At 32.0% G+C, this 17,954-nt stretch overlaps 2 protein-coding genes across 2 annotated transcripts; both read left to right on the forward strand.

Moving 5' to 3' along the window:
- Positions 1-354: 354 nt before the first annotated feature.
- On the forward strand, positions 355-8,010 carry LOC107891153 (uncharacterized). Its single transcript, XM_041100844.1, has 3 exons — positions 355-594; positions 1,823-2,261; positions 4,374-8,010. Exons 2-3 carry the CDS (start codon positions 1,917-1,919, stop codon positions 4,638-4,640), a joined length of 612 nt encoding a protein of 203 aa, XP_040956778.1. The 5' UTR covers positions 355-594; positions 1,823-1,916; the 3' UTR covers positions 4,641-8,010.
- LOC107892517 (auxin-responsive protein SAUR50) lies at positions 7,268-7,669 on the forward strand. Its single transcript, XM_016817592.1, has one exon. The coding sequence runs from the start codon at positions 7,268-7,270 to the stop codon at positions 7,667-7,669; it is 402 nt and encodes a 133-aa protein (XP_016673081.1).
- Positions 8,011-17,954: the final 9,944 nt, after the last annotated feature.

The following is a 17,954-nucleotide window of genomic DNA, read 5'->3' on the forward strand; positions in this document are numbered from 1 at the left end:
TCTAGTTATTCTGTTAGTCACATTAGATTTTAATAGTAGAAGTTGATGAAATTTTTAACAAAAAGAACCATGAACTAATTTGTTCATTTTATAAGTAATTAAAGCGAAATACAACCTAACTAACTTTTAATAAAAAAAACTTTAATAGTACTTTTACCAAGATTACTGTCACATGAAGAAAATATTGATTCAATTTAGCTTAAAAAGATTCCCAAGTGGAGTATATGTTTTATTTAGCAAAAGAAGTCTTGAGAAGGTTTAAAGAGTTGATTCACTGGTCCATGTATACTATGGCGGGACCCTAGAAGCCTCATGAACTTCACCTAATCTTTCAGTCCTTTAAGCATTGAAAAAGCTTCAGATTCACCAAAAACCCAACAATGCTGATATCAGATTCACCAATCTTGTTCTTGTTCCAAACCATCGTAGCTTTGATCCTATTCATCCTTCTTTTTCGTGTAACCCTTGTGTTCTTCCTTCTCACCCTTCTCTTTGCCATTTGTTCCGACATTGTTTACATCCTTTTGGACCTTCTTTGCCCTCAACTCTAAAGCTGCCTCATCACATACACAATTTCCATCCTCTAAACCTACGGTAAGTCCCATTTTTTGTTCTTTTCTTTCCTTATTCAACATATATTTGTTCAATTAAAAAGGCCAAATTATATTCTTCTTAAGAAAGCCCATTTTATGTTATTTGTTATTAATATGCATGTTTTATTTGGTCAATTTATTCATTTAATTTTAATTGACAAATTTATATTTTGACTTATTAAAAAATAAATAATGTTTGATGCTGTATGAGTTTATGTATAATAAATATAGTAGAAGACTTATAAATAAAATTATAATTATTTTTTAACTGTGTAAAAATAAAAATTTCATATATTTATTTATAAGTTTTTATTTTTCAGTTTATTTTGCTCATTGATGTAACTAAATGTATAAGATTCATGTATTAAATACATCTAATTTTATCCCTTAAAAGATACCCATAACGCATAAGTACTTGTAAGAAAATTTTCAATGTATTTTTAGTAATATTTTTGAAGAAAGTTCAATAAAAATAGAACGAAATGAAATTTAGAATTCATTTTTTCAGATTAAAAATAACATTTACCATAATATTCATTATTTACCGATTAAAATAAATTATAGAATATCTGTTTGGATCTAAATGTAATAATGATGATAGAGAGATGAAAGTGAAAAAATAACCTTTAAAAACATAATCCTAAAATGTGTGTATACATAAAATAAAAAATTATTAAATATTCATGACTATATTAAATAATAAATTATAAATTAAAATTATATACAACTAAATGATAGATAAAAGTTATTATAATTATAATTATATTAAAAATTATTTAAATTATATACATATAGCTTATTAAGATATATTAAATAAGAGAAAAAATGGAACTTAAAAAAGTTAATATACTTTCGATATTTAATTTGATATTTGAGTTTTTTGTCCCAATTAAGTATTTCGGTTGGCTTCAATAATTAATTTACTACTAAGTTTTTTAATTTGATACTTGAGTATTTTTTTATCTCAATGAAGTACCTGAGTTTAATTTTATTGTTCAGTTTAGTGCCTGAGTTTCTTTTGTAATTAAGTACCTATTCTTTTTTACTAGGGCACATGTGTCAAATATTCATTGGAAGGCATGATTTCATTTAGTTTAGATACCAAATTGAACATTGAAACCAAACTAAGTTACTAAATTGGAACAACAAACAGAGGTACCAAATTGAATATTAAAGCCAAACTCAAATACCAAATAATATATAAACCCAAAAAAAACACTGTTTTACAGGTCCGCTTCCCCTGCTTTATCAAACGGAATCAAAGAACTCTTCAAATTCTGTCCACCTATAAAATCCAAACATTTCAAAAATGCAAAAGCAAAAATGGGGTTATCAGTCCAAACAGTGGCACCATCTTTAACCTTTATCAGTCATCAAACAAGCATCAAATTCCTCATATCTCGGGAATCCAACAATCTTCATTTTCTTATTCCAAAAAGATGGACCCAGTATTCAAGTAGTTATTTTGTTCTTAGATTCCCCTTTCGCTCTTATTCTAATTTTCCTTCTCCCCAGACTTCTTTTCCGCTTTGCCCTCGTTTTTCTCGGTCTCACCCTCCTCTTCCTTCTTTGTTCCCACTCAGTTTTCATTCTCTTCCATCTCTTTTAACTTCAATGGCCACTTCTCAAGCTGACAATTACTCCTCTCAGCCTTCCCAAACCCAAACGGTGAGTTTCTCTATCTCTCTTTTTATGAATTACTCTAATTGATTTGAATGTTGGGTTTTTTGAAGAAATAAAATTTCTTCGCTTAACAAACATTAGGTTTCAAGGTTGGATTTTTTTAATTTAAATGTTAGTCTGATTATGTATTATCGATTGGCATAAATATTTGGTTTTGATTGTTTTGCTTGGAAATTCATTTTATAGGGAGGAATTATGTCTTTGATAAAAAAAAAGGGATCTCTTTTTGCCAACCATAGTGATAGTTGTCAAGATTATCTATTTAGGTTTTAGTGATGGATTAATTGTTTCCTTTGAATTTTTTGTTAATTTTGACTCATGCTTTTATAATTCTAGTCTGAATCAGTGATCACATAGCATAAGGGTTTATTTTCTGCTAATTTTTATGTATGTTCCTAGTTATGTTTTGGCTGTTTCTTCTATATTTATTTGTGCAATTTAGCTACCTGAAAATATTGAAATCTATATATGGCGTTTGGTTCGCCAAAATGTAAGATTAGGGCTCATAATTTTATATTCTGGAATAAGATTATGGTGTTTAGATTTCACCATTCCAATCATCCCGTAATCAACTTAAATTTTGGACCAATTCACCTTTAATTTTATTATTCTAATCATTTTAAAAATTTTTTCTTAAATAAAATTTAAAACTGATTAAAAATAAAATATTTTTTTTCTTAATAGTGAACCTGTAGATTTCATACATTACAATTATAATCATCATATTTTATTTAATAATTTATTAATTATGGTTATAACTATAGTTATGATTGATATTGCAATAACTTTTCATGAATTATTATAATTATGATTTATAAATTTATTTCAACACAATATATTTACTTATTAATATATAGATTGTAATAAAAAGTAAGAGCTGTAATAATTTATCATAATTTTATAGAAATTGACACTAAGAAATATTAAAGGAACTAAACTTGTTAAAAAAGACAAATTCTATAACAAGGAGAATTGAGTAAAATGCGCTTCAAGGTAACTTACATTCAGTTAATCATAACTTACATTCCAGTCAAAAGAATTAAATAAAGTAATTTCATATTTCACCCGTGATGTTACATTCCCGTAACCTTATTACGGAATATAATCTAAGATTCGTTGAACCAAACTCCCCAATCTCTTTTGTATATATTTGATAATTCATCTTTTTATTCCTCTAGATTTTTTTGGTGTAGTTAGGTATTAGAATTTCTGTACATGGTACTAATTGGTATAAAATGTGCTAATCAGAATTAAACATCTCTTCCTTGAGTTTCAATAATTGGTTTTGGTTGTTCCTTTAAGCAATTCAGATTTGGATTAAGAATGGGTAAGATGTGTTAATTTTGTTAGTACGAATTTCCAGTGAAGAAAATCTCGAACATACAAACGGAACTCGAATAGAAAAAGAAGAAATATGATAAGGCTCCAAGGCATGTATCAAGTCACTATCTTTTAAGGTTATATTCGCCCCCACCTATTTTCGGTGTGCAAATGAGTTCCAAGTAAATTAACCTCGAGGAAACAATGAAGCCAATGACTATTTGCGTTTTACACTGACGAGAATAGCCCGCTAAACACTGAGCAATGTATGACAAGAAACTCAATTTCTATAAAAGATTTCTGTAGTAATAGTTTATAAAATAATCTAATAATATTAGAAAATAAAGAAAGAAAAGAAATAATATTAGAATTTGTTGGTGTGATTTCCAAATGAAATCTCATTCTTATTTATAGAAATTTTCATTTCTCTTCATAGAGACATCTTTCAATAGGTGTCTTTTTGAATAATAATGTCTTTAAAATAAATACATAATTATTTATTTAATATTATGACTATTCAAATAATATTATTTAAATATTTATAATTCTTTTTCAAAAATCAAATAATATAACTTTTGATTAATTACACAATTTATTTATAATTATTGGAACAGTATAAATATTTGAAAATGTTCCAACAAATTTAGTTCATCCCAAGTGGGTTCTATGACACTTGTTACCCCTTTTTTATTTATTTTATTTTTATTTTTATGATGGCATTTGGATGTTCTCTTAGAAAGTTTAACTTCGCATTGAATTGAGGTTTTGATGATGCAGGTACGGGCTGTGATAAAGGGTAGGGTTCAGGGTGTGTTTTATAGGAACTGGACAATAGAGAATGCTACTCAATTAGGCATGAAAGGTTGGGTTAGGAACAGGAAGGATGGTTCAGTGGAAGCTCTTTTCTCTGGTAGCCCAGACTCCGTTCAGGAGATGGAGCAGAGGTGCCGTCGTGGTCCACCGGCTGCCATGGTTACTGGGCTTGAAGTTTTCCCTTCCAATGATGATCCCGGCACTGGATTTGAGAAGAAGCCTACAATTTGATGATGCTATATATAAAGAGGTTAGCCCATTCTATATAATATATATGTTATGTATAATCAAGTTCTCTGAGGAATAAAATAGCCAAGTGTTTGTGAAATACTGATGGTTAATAAGTAGTATCGATGTTAATGAGTTTCAAAGTATGATATATAATGGTCCTTTTCCAGTTAACTGAATTTTGTTTGATGAGCCTTCTGTCTAATAATTCTTAAAACAACTATACAAGACTGTGAATAGAGAAACTAGTTATGAATAGCTTCAGGTATGCTTGCTCAACTAATTGGCTACCTTCGATGTGTGTACTTCTATAAAAATTTTGACAGTTTCTTCATGCATACCTGAATTTCTGAATTGGGAATTGAGATATAATTTGTACTTGTTAAGTTGGGTGATTTGGATTGTTTACTCTTCACATGCAAATCAATGAATGCTAGTTAAAGAAGGATTGAATTAGTAATGTACAACGTCCTCGATTGTGAGGATTCAAATTATTTTTAAGCTTAAATGATACTAGATAGGAATCTTCAAACTGGTGTTTAGTATTGTTAATAGTGGACTCTTTGATAAACTCAAAATGATACATTGAGATACACCGATACTAATACATATGAATATCATAACAAAAGTTATGCCTATTAGTATTGTTACAGTAGTGATAGCCTTGCAAAGATTTCCTAACTAATGGGGAGATGTATCATGCAATACTAGATAAAACCATTGAACTCTATACTTCAGTCATTTCAAAATATTCATGGCTAATCAGAAAATGGCCCAGGCGTATGTTTGTTTGTCTACCGTCAGACAATGGTGGCGAAATTGTACAGAAATACAACATGGTGTTTTCTTTTTTCATTAATGTTCTCACGTTTGATTCAATGATTGATTACAAAGACATAAAACATGAAAAAAAAAATGTTTATCAGGAGAAGAAATTGCAAGTGAAGAGATATGAACTCAGACCTGTCAATTTTCAACTATAAGATGATTGCATGAATTAGCTGTAGACTAGATCTCGGATTCGAGATGAATTGTCTGCAGCTTAATATTAATAATGGCATAAAGTAAATACATCTTGCAGAATTTTACCATTTAATTGTACTTGTTGAATCGAAGTTCCATGAAAAGACGTTGCATGCAAAAAAATTAATGAGAAATCCATACAAAAATAGATAAATTTAAGAACTGGTTTCTGGTATGTTGAATCTAAGCTAACTCAGTCTTCCTGCCTCAGCAATCATTTCACTCATCTGCAGTTGAAAATGGACAGTCTGCTCTGTACCATATGGCTTGCTAAAGCTTTTAAGTAGCTACTTCTCAAAGCAAGTATAACTCGGAAAAAGAGCAGTTTTTGACATAAAAAAGACACTACAAATCATCAGTTAGTATAGTTATTAACTGCTTATTTTAACTTTTATGGCTTTCATCAACAAAACCAAAATCATTAAACTTGTTTCTTCTAGTGATTCCCATCATATGATGTTCGTATGTAGTCCATTGTTAACACCTCTCTATTCGTTTCCCGTGTTTGAAAGGACTATCAATGATTTGCCTACTTTACACTGAGATTCTGCACACATGGTTAGAGAAGGGTGACAAGGTGAGTGATGCATAAAGTTGGGAATATGATGATGTTAGATAAATCATGAAATTCAGAGCTCCTTTCATTTTAGAACCAAAACCAGACCCTATCTTATATGGTTCCATGTATTCAACATAATTCAATTATTTCTTTATTTCCCATCAGACAAGCGTAGGGACAACACGGTGCTTCATATTTTTTCATATTTCTAAGTAATAATGATATTATTAGCCACATATATATATATGTATGTATTTCTTGATGATCAAGTTTGGCCGTAGAAAAACTTCTCTCGCTTGAAAATTTTCCTTGGGCTTGAAACTGACTGATAAAATTACTTATCAACAATTCAAGCTGGTTAACTTTTGAAGATGGTCTGAAGTCATTGTTTGTACCTCATTGCCAACATTGTATAAACCACTCATATTTTCTCAATGCTCACTCAATCAATGCGAGGGCCTGTTTAAGTGAGAGTAGGACCAAGTAGTGAAAGCAGAAAACGCAAAACATTGGTCTTTGTCTCTGATTAAAATGAAAAATGCCATGCATCTAGTACCATGAAAGAGATGGTTCAACGGCGCAGGTCTCCAAGGCTGGCATTCTTGTCCAGTTACTCCCATTCATAGCAGTGCTTAAAATCTACATGACTGCGGATTCATTGTAGATGTACTGGAGGGCCTACTGTTTGAAGAAAACTATCAAACTGTACTGCTAATGGCCTAATTCTACATCAATCAATTTATGTAACTTCCCCCCTCTGTTAAGCATCAATTTTCAATAGTGAAGGGTTTTATCATAAACAAACACTGAATTTAGTCCCACTTTACTGCAATATCCTGTGGTAAGATAAGGCGAAATCAAGAAAAAGATATTAACATGAATATTCGTGTTAAGAACAGTAGAATACCGTGTGGCTCCACAGCATTACTTGAAAATAGTTTCAAACTTTGATTCACAAACCAATATAAATACCTCCAAGTCTGGCAGAATGGCATGTAGATTTTCAAAGAAACTCATAAACTCACTGCGATAATTGTCAATCAAGAACATGGCAGAAAGCAAAAGAGGGTTAATGATGTTCAGGCCTTTCTTTCAGAAACTACGAAAGAGGTTCTCGAGTTCAGCATACAGCACATCTCCAGAACGCAACCATGACAAATTCGATGAAGACATGAGCGTCGGTAAAGCAGTGCCAGGCGATGTTAAGGAAGGATTTTTTGCTGTCTCTGCAGCGAATGGAAAAGAAACACAGAGGTTTGTTATTGAATTGGACCACTTAACAAGCCCTGAATTCCTAAGCCTACTCGATGAAGCTCGGGAAGTATATGGATCCCATCAAACGGGGGTCCTTTCTCTCCCTTGTCAGCCTCATGAATTAGAGGAGATTCTTGAACACAGCAAAGAAAACAATGTCTGCGTTGAAAGTCGGGATATGGTAATGCTACCTTAACGGGAAGCTACTAGGATGATAAATAAAATATTGGTTGTAATCTTTCAAGTTCTTGTACCAGTGAACATGTCTTGCTTGGATGTCAGATTTGTAAAATTTCACTATTGCTATCCCGCTGTGTGTAGTCGTGATATTTTTGCTGTCGAATCCATTTGCACCCTAATGTCTTGCTTGGTTGGCAAACTTTTAAGGCTTTAGCGTGCAATGTCAAGCTACGTTATCTTGTCTTATTAATGTAATCCTTGTGGTTTAGTGTGCAATGTCAAGCAATGTCAAACTTTTGTGAGTTGAATAAAAGGGTTTAGCTCATGCAAATCAATATGTGAGCTTTGTTCCTTTAACTTTGCCTTCTCCATGAATCGTATCTGGTTTTCTACAATCCCCTCGTGTCCCATTGCCTTAAAGTTTTTGGAAAAGCTGGTAATTACTGGTTACATGCATATTATATCATATGAAGCCCTCAATCTTTTGCTGTACCTTCAGGCTTGAACCAGAATTTGTGTTGTTTTTTCTAGACCTGAGCCAACTTGAACTCCAAGGAAGAACAACCACAAGTGTTTAAATCAGAGCTTAATCCTATTCGACTGTTTTAACAGTTGGGATGCCATGGATGATGCAAAACCAACAGGATTATCACTTATGTGAGAAACTCCACCTCACAACACCTGAAACCTCAACTACTTTAACACTACAAGAAATAAACTTTAGCAGATACTGAAAATCGTTGTTGTCTGAAATTTTAAGGAAACACGTCATTAGATTGCCTCCAGAATAGTTTGGAAAATCATTTGGAATGTTCGCAAACTGGATGTTATACCAGAAAGACCAAAACTGTCTAGGTATGTTTGCAAAAACTATGGAATATATCATGTATGAAAAGACCATAGATACAAAGCTCTAGTCATTTCAAACCTACAAACCAGACGCTACTGTTTTATGGTCCCATATCCTAACAAAATTCATTTATTTGTGTCCTAACCAGCAGACAACCGTAGCAAATTATACAAAGTATACAACACGGTGAAAATTTCCACTTTTATGTATTATTATTTTGTGTGATGAAATATTGGATTCTCTTGGAGAAGAAATCTTAGAGCTTGCATAAGCAGCAGAAACCACTCGGTCCCAACAAACTATAGATCCCATTTACTTGAAAATGGCAATTAACAAGGAAGGTTTATTGATTCATGCATTACTTCGTCTATAAATGTGAATAACTTTGTCTTGTAGCCTCAAAATTTGTTGGATTGATCTGCATCAAGCAGGAAAGTTGAATAACTAGGTGGCCATTCTGGGTTTTCTTTCACTTCGACTTATTTACATCATAGAAGAAAAAGTAGCGGCGACTGCTCATAGGTAACTATTACTTTAATTCATATTCTAGAAGCTACAAGACCAAGTTTTGGTATAATAAACACTACAAATAATCAATTAGCATCTATAAAGTATACACGTGGCTGCATTCTTGCTGTTCTTGGCTTCATCAACAAAAGCGTGTAAATGTGTGTCACCTGTGAAAAGATATCTGGATTCCCTCATATTAGTTCGTATGTTCTCAATGGTTATCACATATCATTACACGCTTGTTGGGAAAAACTGTCTGAAATTACGAGTCAAACACTAATACGAAACATTCAGCTAAGAAATCATGTACCTCCATTATTTTCCGTGTCTAAAAGGATTTTCAATGATTTCATTAAAAGATGCTTGGTAGCAAGTTGCAAACCATACGAAATCCCCCCCCCTACCTTACTCTCCCTTGGAAAGTTCATCTATTGTTTCCATCTTCTTAATCTTTAGCAGTCTTGTACAAATTCTTCAGTGGTCTGCAATTTTATCACATAACAAAAATCTAGTACTAAGAGTATACTTTAAACCATATTAAATATTGTGAAATGTCTTTGGCAATTCATAAGTGGGAAAAGCGCCATGCAGGGCTTCTGATGCTTAGACTTTTAACCAAAAAGCTGTTAAGACTCATCTCAGTCTTACCATCTGATTACAATGTTTTTGAGTGTGATGAAGATTTAGAAGAACCAAATATGGTCCCAAGAAGGAAGGGCATTTTGCAGTAGTTACAGTCAAAGGTGGAGAAAAGAAGAGGTTTATCCTGGAGTTAAAGTATCTGAGAAAACCAGAATTCTTGAGGCTGTTAGAGCAGGCTAAAGAAGAATATGAATTCCAACAGGAAGGAGTCCTTATCCTCCCTAGTCAACCAAAGAGTTGCAGAATATTTTAGCATTATCTGATAGCTTTTAGGGTAATGATTCTTCTTCTTAGTATTATCTGATTGCTTTAGCATTATCATTTAGAATTCGTCTTTATTCAAATACTAAAGAAACTTGATATTGATGTAACATTCTTAATCTATGTATGAGAAAGTCAAAAGAAAAAAAAAACATCAAATTGGATAGCTGTGAATAGACTGTATGCTGTCTTTATACTTGGAGGAGTCTCATACTGTTATAACTTTTGCAGAAGCATAAGCCATTAAAAACATGGGTTCCGTGTATTTGATCATATAATTTGGGTTTTAATTCATAGCTGATGTTGTAAGATGAAAAGGCTTGAAAGTGGTAGCTTTCTTATCCACTTAGCCTCTCTCATCCATATCAATGCACCGTTTCTTTAAGTCGACAACAATGTGCGGCTATTTTACCAAACTAGTACAAAAAAATATTATATTTATAAAAATAATTCAAGTTTAAAAATAATCACTAAAATAATCTAAAAAAACAATAAAATTGAGTTGTGGTTCGTCAATGGCCGAAACTCACTCGTATTTTACACCCATAATTGTCTAATAATTGTGTCAGACTTAAAAATAATAATTTTTTTGGTTTTAGCTTGTCAATGGCCGGAACCCATGTATTTTTTTAAAATTGTATAATACTGATATACGAAAAAGGGAAAAAAGAAAAATGAAAAAAAAAATTTTGGGTGCTGGCCTGTCAATGGCCGGCACCCAGTACAATTAAATTTTTTTTTTCGTATCAGAATTAGATATTAATATGCGAAAAAAATAAAAAAAAATTTTGGTGCTGGCCTGTCAATGGCCGGCACCGAGTACAATTTAAAATTTTTTTTCATGCCATTGACAGGCCAGCACCCAAATTTTTTTTTATTTTTTCGTATACTGATATCTGATTTTGACACGAATTTTTTTTTAAATTGTACTGGGTGCCGGCCATTGACAGGCCAGCACCAAATTTTTTTTTTTATTTTTTTCGTATACTGATATCTGATTCTGACACGAAAAAAAAGAAAAAATATATTTTTTTAAATTGTACTTGGTGCCGACCATTGACAGGCCAACACTAAATTTTTTATTTTTATTTTTTTCGTATACTGATATCTAACTCTGACACAAAGAAAAAGAATTTTTAAAAAAAAAATTGTACTGGGTTCCAGCCATTGACAGGCCAGCACCCAAATTTTTTTTTTCATTTTTAATTTTTTCCCTTTTTTGTATATCAGTATTATACAATTTTAAAAAAAAATACATGGGTTCCGGCCATTGACAGGCCAAAACCCAAAAAATTAATTTTTTAAGTCTGACACAATTATTAGGCAATCATAGGTGCAAAATACGAGTGGGTTCCGGCCATTGACAGGCCACAACTCAATTTTACTGTTCGTTTTAGGTTATTTTGATGATTGTTTTTAAACCTGGATTATTCTTATAAATATAATATTTTTTTGGACTAATTTGATAAAATAGCCACAATGTGCAGGGTCTACTAAACAGTAAATTGAAAATGAAATCTTTAGAACTTAATAAATCCAATTACTTATACATGGATTTATCAAGCATCACGATAGAGCTGTGTGAAGAAGAAGAAAAAACAAAATGACATTATTGTGACAAAGTTCACTTCGATTCTTGTAAAAGAACTTGCTGCTAAAGAAGACTTTATAACATTATTTATGTTAATAAAATGTAAGTTTCTTGACAGTTTTTGGTTGGAGAAGTTAATATTGAAATGAAAAGCACTTCAAAACCGTCCTCAAGCCGTCAACACAGATAGCATGTAGCATATCTGCTTCAAACTGTTCATATGCAACATCAACTCAGTCTCTAGTTAGTCACTTCGCCAGCAGTTTCTCTTCTGTAAAGTACCAATGTCCCATATTAGGGGGGAGCTTTATTGCTTTATGCACAATGTCATCAAAAAGGGAGAGAGAAGGAAAAAGTCAACAGCGTACAATTCAATATGTAAATTTTAATCTCATCAGCTCCAACTATTTAGTGAAAAGATACGCGAAAGCGAGATTAACACACCAGCAGATCAGTATTCTGTGTCTGTTAATCTGTGTGACTGAATCAAGTTGACGAATTGGACAAAATACCAGTCTTACGCAGTCAATCTGAATTCCTTTTCTTTCACAAAACAAGCTAAATGGACTTCTTTCTCAAAACAACCATAAGAATTTTGTGTAATTAGCTGTTTTAGGGGTGGGTCCTGGAACACATTAACATTTGCAGAAATAACCTTGCTAAGTGCAAAGACCTGAACTCGACCAGACCCCAAAGTTTTATGCTTTTGTCTGCATATACATCATAATGGATCCTTTGTATGTTGAGCACAATGGATGATCTAATCATAATAAGGTAGCCTTATTAGCTATTACTCAAATATAAGGGAATACAAAGGGAAGGAGCTCATTTAAATTTCTGGTACAGTCCATAATTTGCTTATGAACAGAAATACAGTATATATAGGGTTAGGGTATCTCTGAAAATGGTTTTAAAAATCATTTGGCAATGGAAGTAAGCCTTCTTCTAAGTGTCATATTCTCAAATTTTGAAGTTATCAATTGGCAATGGAAATAGGTCACACCGGAATTTTGCGAAGTAAACAAGGGCAAAGGGGACAAGGTGAATGATGCAAAAAATTAGGAATATAATGACGTAGATAAATCAAGAAATACTGAGCTCCTGTCACTTTAGAAGCCGAACAAGACCCTATTTTCAATGGTCCCAAGTATTCGACATATAATTCAATTGTTGTTGTTGTTGTTGTTTCTCAGCTATCAGACTACCGATGGGACATTTTGAACAGTAGTACAACATGGCAATTCTTCATATTTTTGTATAGTTCTAAGCAATAACAAAACTATTAGGCAATACAAGTAGAGGAATAGAAAACTAGAAATGGAAAATCAGTTTTTCTCTAAGATGCCATGTATCAGAAAGTTTTATAGATGTGAGTTTAGATTTGTAGAATCACAAGTATGTTGAAACTCAGCTTCTTGATGATCAAGTTTGGCCCTTAACAGCCTACTCTAGCAGCAGCAATAGATAAGAACTCTGATTTATCATAGTCGCAGATTGATTCTCACAGATACAACTCATCAGAAATTTGAGTTCACCTATTATCTCTTAGGGTGGGTTTGGATGGACGATTGGGTGCGGTGTGTTTAGTTTACTTTTTGTCTCACGCTACAATATCGCTACAGTATCTAATCTCACCGCCACCGCTGTTTTTACACTAACCGCAGGTAAACTCACCGCCCATTCAAACCCACCCTTAGTCTTCTTCTGTTTACCACCGAGATGTGGAGTTTCTCTTCGATGCAACATGTATGCGGCTATCATAAGTTCAACTTCTGACGATGATCATTAAGTTCTGCCTCTTGCCTGTACCATATATAAACTATAGCCTTTCAACCTACAACATAGTTGACAGTCACAAATATTCTCTCCATGCACATTCATCGAGGTGGGGTCTCTCTTTTTTAGCTCTGCCATCGATGGTAGGTCCTGTTTCAGACATAGCATAAATTTAGAAGCAAAAATGCTAAACATCACTCTTACAACACAAACGTTGGGTGGTTTGCTGTTGGGTTCACCCTGTAGGGTGCGGAGAACATTGATATGAGTTGATTCACACTATTGAAGGTGCGGAGAACCCTTGAGTTGGTGGTTGGAAGGGGTTGAGGTTACGCATCTACGAGGTTTTTGCATGGTGTAAATAGTATATCTTTATTTATAAAGGAAAAAAGTTGGGCCTGAGTCATAGCCATTGAATCCCTTACCCTATGAGTGTCGTGATAGGGTGACGGATGTCAACTTATGACATTGTTAGGAGTTGACCATACTCCTTCTATCATCAACATTACTTACCTAGTCGACATCACTATAACCAACCAAGCTCATGTTATAGTCCTTTGACAGCTAAATCACCTGCTCTAATGTGCCATTCACATACTTGATGATTCTCTTTACTGTCTTTAGAATATATTCTTTTAGATTGCATTGGTATTTTGCACAGACACTCACACTAAATTGTAATTAATGGGGTCAATTGCAAATCCCTGACATGAGTTACATTTAGGTATTAGAATTTTTGTATATGGTACTAATTGATATAGATTATGCTAATCATGATTATACATCTCTTAGGTTTCAATACTTGGTTTTATTTCTCCTTTCCAAAAATTAAGATTTGGATTAAAAATGGGTTATCTCTATAAGATGTATCAATATAATTTATTCCAAGTAGGGTTTATTCTATGTCATTTATTACCTTTTTTTATGTAATGACGTTTGGATGTTCTCTTACAAAGTTTAACTTTGTGCAAGTAAAGAACCTCTTGGTTTTTATAATTTGGGGTTTCAACCTCTCTATATTCATTGTAATGTATTGTCGATTGTGACGATGCAAGCAGGGGTTGTCATAAAAGGGTAGGGTTTAGAATGTGATTTATAAGAAATGGATGGTAGAGAATGCTATTCAATTAGGCTTGAAAGGTTGGGTAGAAGGATGGTTTAGTGGAAGTTCTTTTCTCCCAGATGGAGCATAGGTGCCATCGTGGTCCATCAACTGCCATGGTTATTGGTTTTGAAGTTTTTCCCTTCCGATGATGATCCAGACCCTGGATTTGAGAAGAAGCAAACATTTGATGATGCTATATGAATAGGTTAGTTAGTCCATTCTATATAATATATATTATGCATAATAAAGTTCTTTCAAGAATAAAATAGCCAAGTGGTTGTGAAATACTGATAGTGTAACAACCTAATTTTCAGTGGAGCAAAAAAGACGATTTTGGAACCCCATTTCCATAATCGAATCCATAATTATTAAATATAAATATTTATGAAGTTGATATTAAATTTTTTTCCTTCAGTTATGTCTATTAATTGTTTAATTTATGTTTAGGGACTAAATTGTAAAAGTTTTACCACTATTGATTTCTAATTAGCTAAAAGTTCAAAATGGTAATTAAACCATTTTGCTTCATCAAATAGTTGTTAGCATCCATTAAATTTAGTTAATTGTGATTAAGATTTAATTAACTAAGGTTTAACTAATTAATGTTAATTAATGTTTAATCTAACTATATAAGTTAAAATAAAAAAAATGGTCATCTTCTCCACTCTTCTCCTTCACCGTACAAAAAAAGAAAGAAAACTCTTACGGAAGCTTCAAACATTCAGTCCCTTATGGGAGCTTGATTTAGCTAACCCATGTACTAATTTGTAAAACTTTTAAAGTTTTTAAAAGTTTCCATTGTTAATTTCTTGACAAAATTGGTGTTGAATTGATAGATGTTAAGCTTATATGTGAAAAAGAACTAGATTGTAATAATTAATTGTTAGTTTTGATCATAAGAACTAAAGTGAATAAATTGTATAATCAATGTGAAATTTTAGTAATAATAGATAATAGGGAATCCCTGAGAGATGTAATTGAAAATGATTTTAAAATCGAGGCTTAAAATTGAAATATATAGTTATTTTGGTTTCAGGGATTAAATTGAATAAAATGTAAAAGTTTAGGGGTATAAAAAATAAAGTTTCATAGGTTCATTTATATCATGAAATAGTGTATAAATGTTTGGTGTTGATGAATTGAATGGAATAATTGTATAGATTATGTAACAGCCCGATTTAGACCCTAATCGAAACAGTGGTTTTGGAACCACAAATCCGAGATTGTAAAATTATTTTTATATTATTTTTGGTAATTACAGCATGTTATTTGATATGTGTGAAAATTTCGTGATTTAATTTTACCGATTGGTTGTCTAATTTGATAAAAAGACTTAATAGCGTGTAAAAGTGGCATTCTAATTGTTAAAGTGCTTAATTGCTTTGATTAATTAAAGATAGGGTCCTTATGATGTAATTTGGCCATTAAACCATGGGATGGACGATTATGGGCTAATGTTATATGGTTTTCTAATTAAATTACAAAGGTTAAAATAGTAAATGGTATATTAATAAGAAATAAATAAAACAAAGTCATAATAGTGTTCATCTTTTTCATTCTCTTCAATCGAAAATAAGAATGAAGGAAAGTATGGAAGCTAGAGAGGAGGCCGGCTGCATGTAGTGGAAAACCATGAAGTTGATTGCTTAGAAGTTAAAAATTTTGAAGGGGATGGGTAACTCTTCTAAACTTTCCTTTGCGTATATCTTTCCATTGATGAATTTTGGTTAAATTATGTATTTAAGTTTGACGGAATGTGTGAGGGAAGGAACAAAATTGAATTGATAGAAACGGTGTTGGGAAATTTTAGCAAGCATTCCTTGAACTTTTATTCTTTTGTGTTTGCGAATTGGGGAAAACTGTTAGATTGCTGTTCAAATTGTACACCTATTAGTATTGTTAATTGCTGCTCTGTTATTACTGTTCGATCATGGTTGATGCTGTGGAATATTACAGTGATAAGGATGCTTAAAAAAGGGTGTATGCATGTTGTTTTAGGACTACTATTTGATGTATTAATGCAGCAGTAAATTGTTGTTTAGACGTTAATAAATGTGGTCTGAGTGACTTTAAATTATGTTAATAATGGTTGAAGTTGCCAATAAACATATAATAATGTATTTATTATGTCTGGAACTTGAGAAAATGAGTGTTTGATACTGTCATTAATGTAGCTAGGAAGATATTAAAAGATCAGTTTAATGCGGCATAAATATGACCAAATGCCTTTTAAAGTGTTAAATTAATGATATTTATTAGTTGCAGCTTAGGTGTAAAAATCTGAATGTTAAAGAGGTTAATGCAACCATTATTAAAGTTATTAAATGAGAATAAAAGCAGAGTAAATGCTACAGAAATTATGTCTTAAGTGTTAGTTAATCAGTTGATTAAGTAGTGATAAATAGTTGTATGTTTATATTGTTTGGACGGTTCATGGACTATTTATTACAACAGGGGAAAAATGTGTTAATAATGTTAATTAATGTTGTCTAAATTGATGTCAGATTAAGCTATTGAAGAGTGTAATTAGTAATTAGTATGTATTGCATCATTAAGTTAAGTGTTAATTATTATCAAAGTTGGTTTTAGTGGATTAATTAGGCTGCTGTAATGTAGGATTGGAATACTGTTTGAATTGATATTAAGTACGTAATTATACTGCCATATTTTTTGTATATTAATGTTGTTTATTAAAAAGTATCTTAATGCCATCCATATATATATATATACATTTCAGACTTTAAGTTTAATGAACTAATATAAATTCCTACTGTATTCATGTTGTCCAAATTGGAATGAATTGGATAATGGTTGTATTTGTGTTGACCATTTGTGAGGAATAAATATGTTTTTACTAATTGTAATTAAATGATAGAATGGTTTGAGTTTGAATTTGATTTAATATTTGAGTTAGTTAATGTATTGATTTATTATTATGCTTTGATCGTGACACAAATAGATTAATTATAAATCGGGGAAAAGATACGGTCGGGGAATAATCATCTATGACTTGAGGTAAGTCTATAAGCATTTAAATGTCATTAAATTTGATAATATATAAATGTTATATGATGAATGGAATTTTTTTGTGAATATATTTGTGAACGGCCGAATGTGTATTGAACAAAGGAGCTATATTTCGAGTTCGATCCGATCGAGATTCAATGTCCGAAAGTCCCGTATGAACCCTAGGAATAGATAGGATACATATGTCATAACATATGATTTTCGATATGTGTTTTCGTGTAAGACCACGTCTGGGACGTTGGCATCAATTTGTGTTTACGTGTAAGACCATGTCTGGGACATCGGCATCGTATTTGATTTGTGTAAGACCCTGTCTGGGATAGTAGCATTGATATATGATTACATGTAAGACCACGTCTGGGACGTTGGCATCGTACGAGTTTTTCAATTATCTGCGTATCCTTTATAATTCCGAACGGTTCAACGGGAAATGTGAAGTAAAGATCGAATGTGAAATCGAATTAAAAGGTTCAGGTATGTATTCATACTATGATATGAAATTAAGGTAAATTGTATACTTGAATTGATGTACTTGTGAT

This window comes from Gossypium hirsutum, chromosome D09 (genome assembly GCF_007990345.1).
Source record: "Gossypium hirsutum isolate 1008001.06 chromosome D09, Gossypium_hirsutum_v2.1, whole genome shotgun sequence".
Lineage (NCBI taxonomy): Eukaryota > Viridiplantae > Streptophyta > Magnoliopsida > Malvales > Malvaceae > Gossypium > Gossypium hirsutum.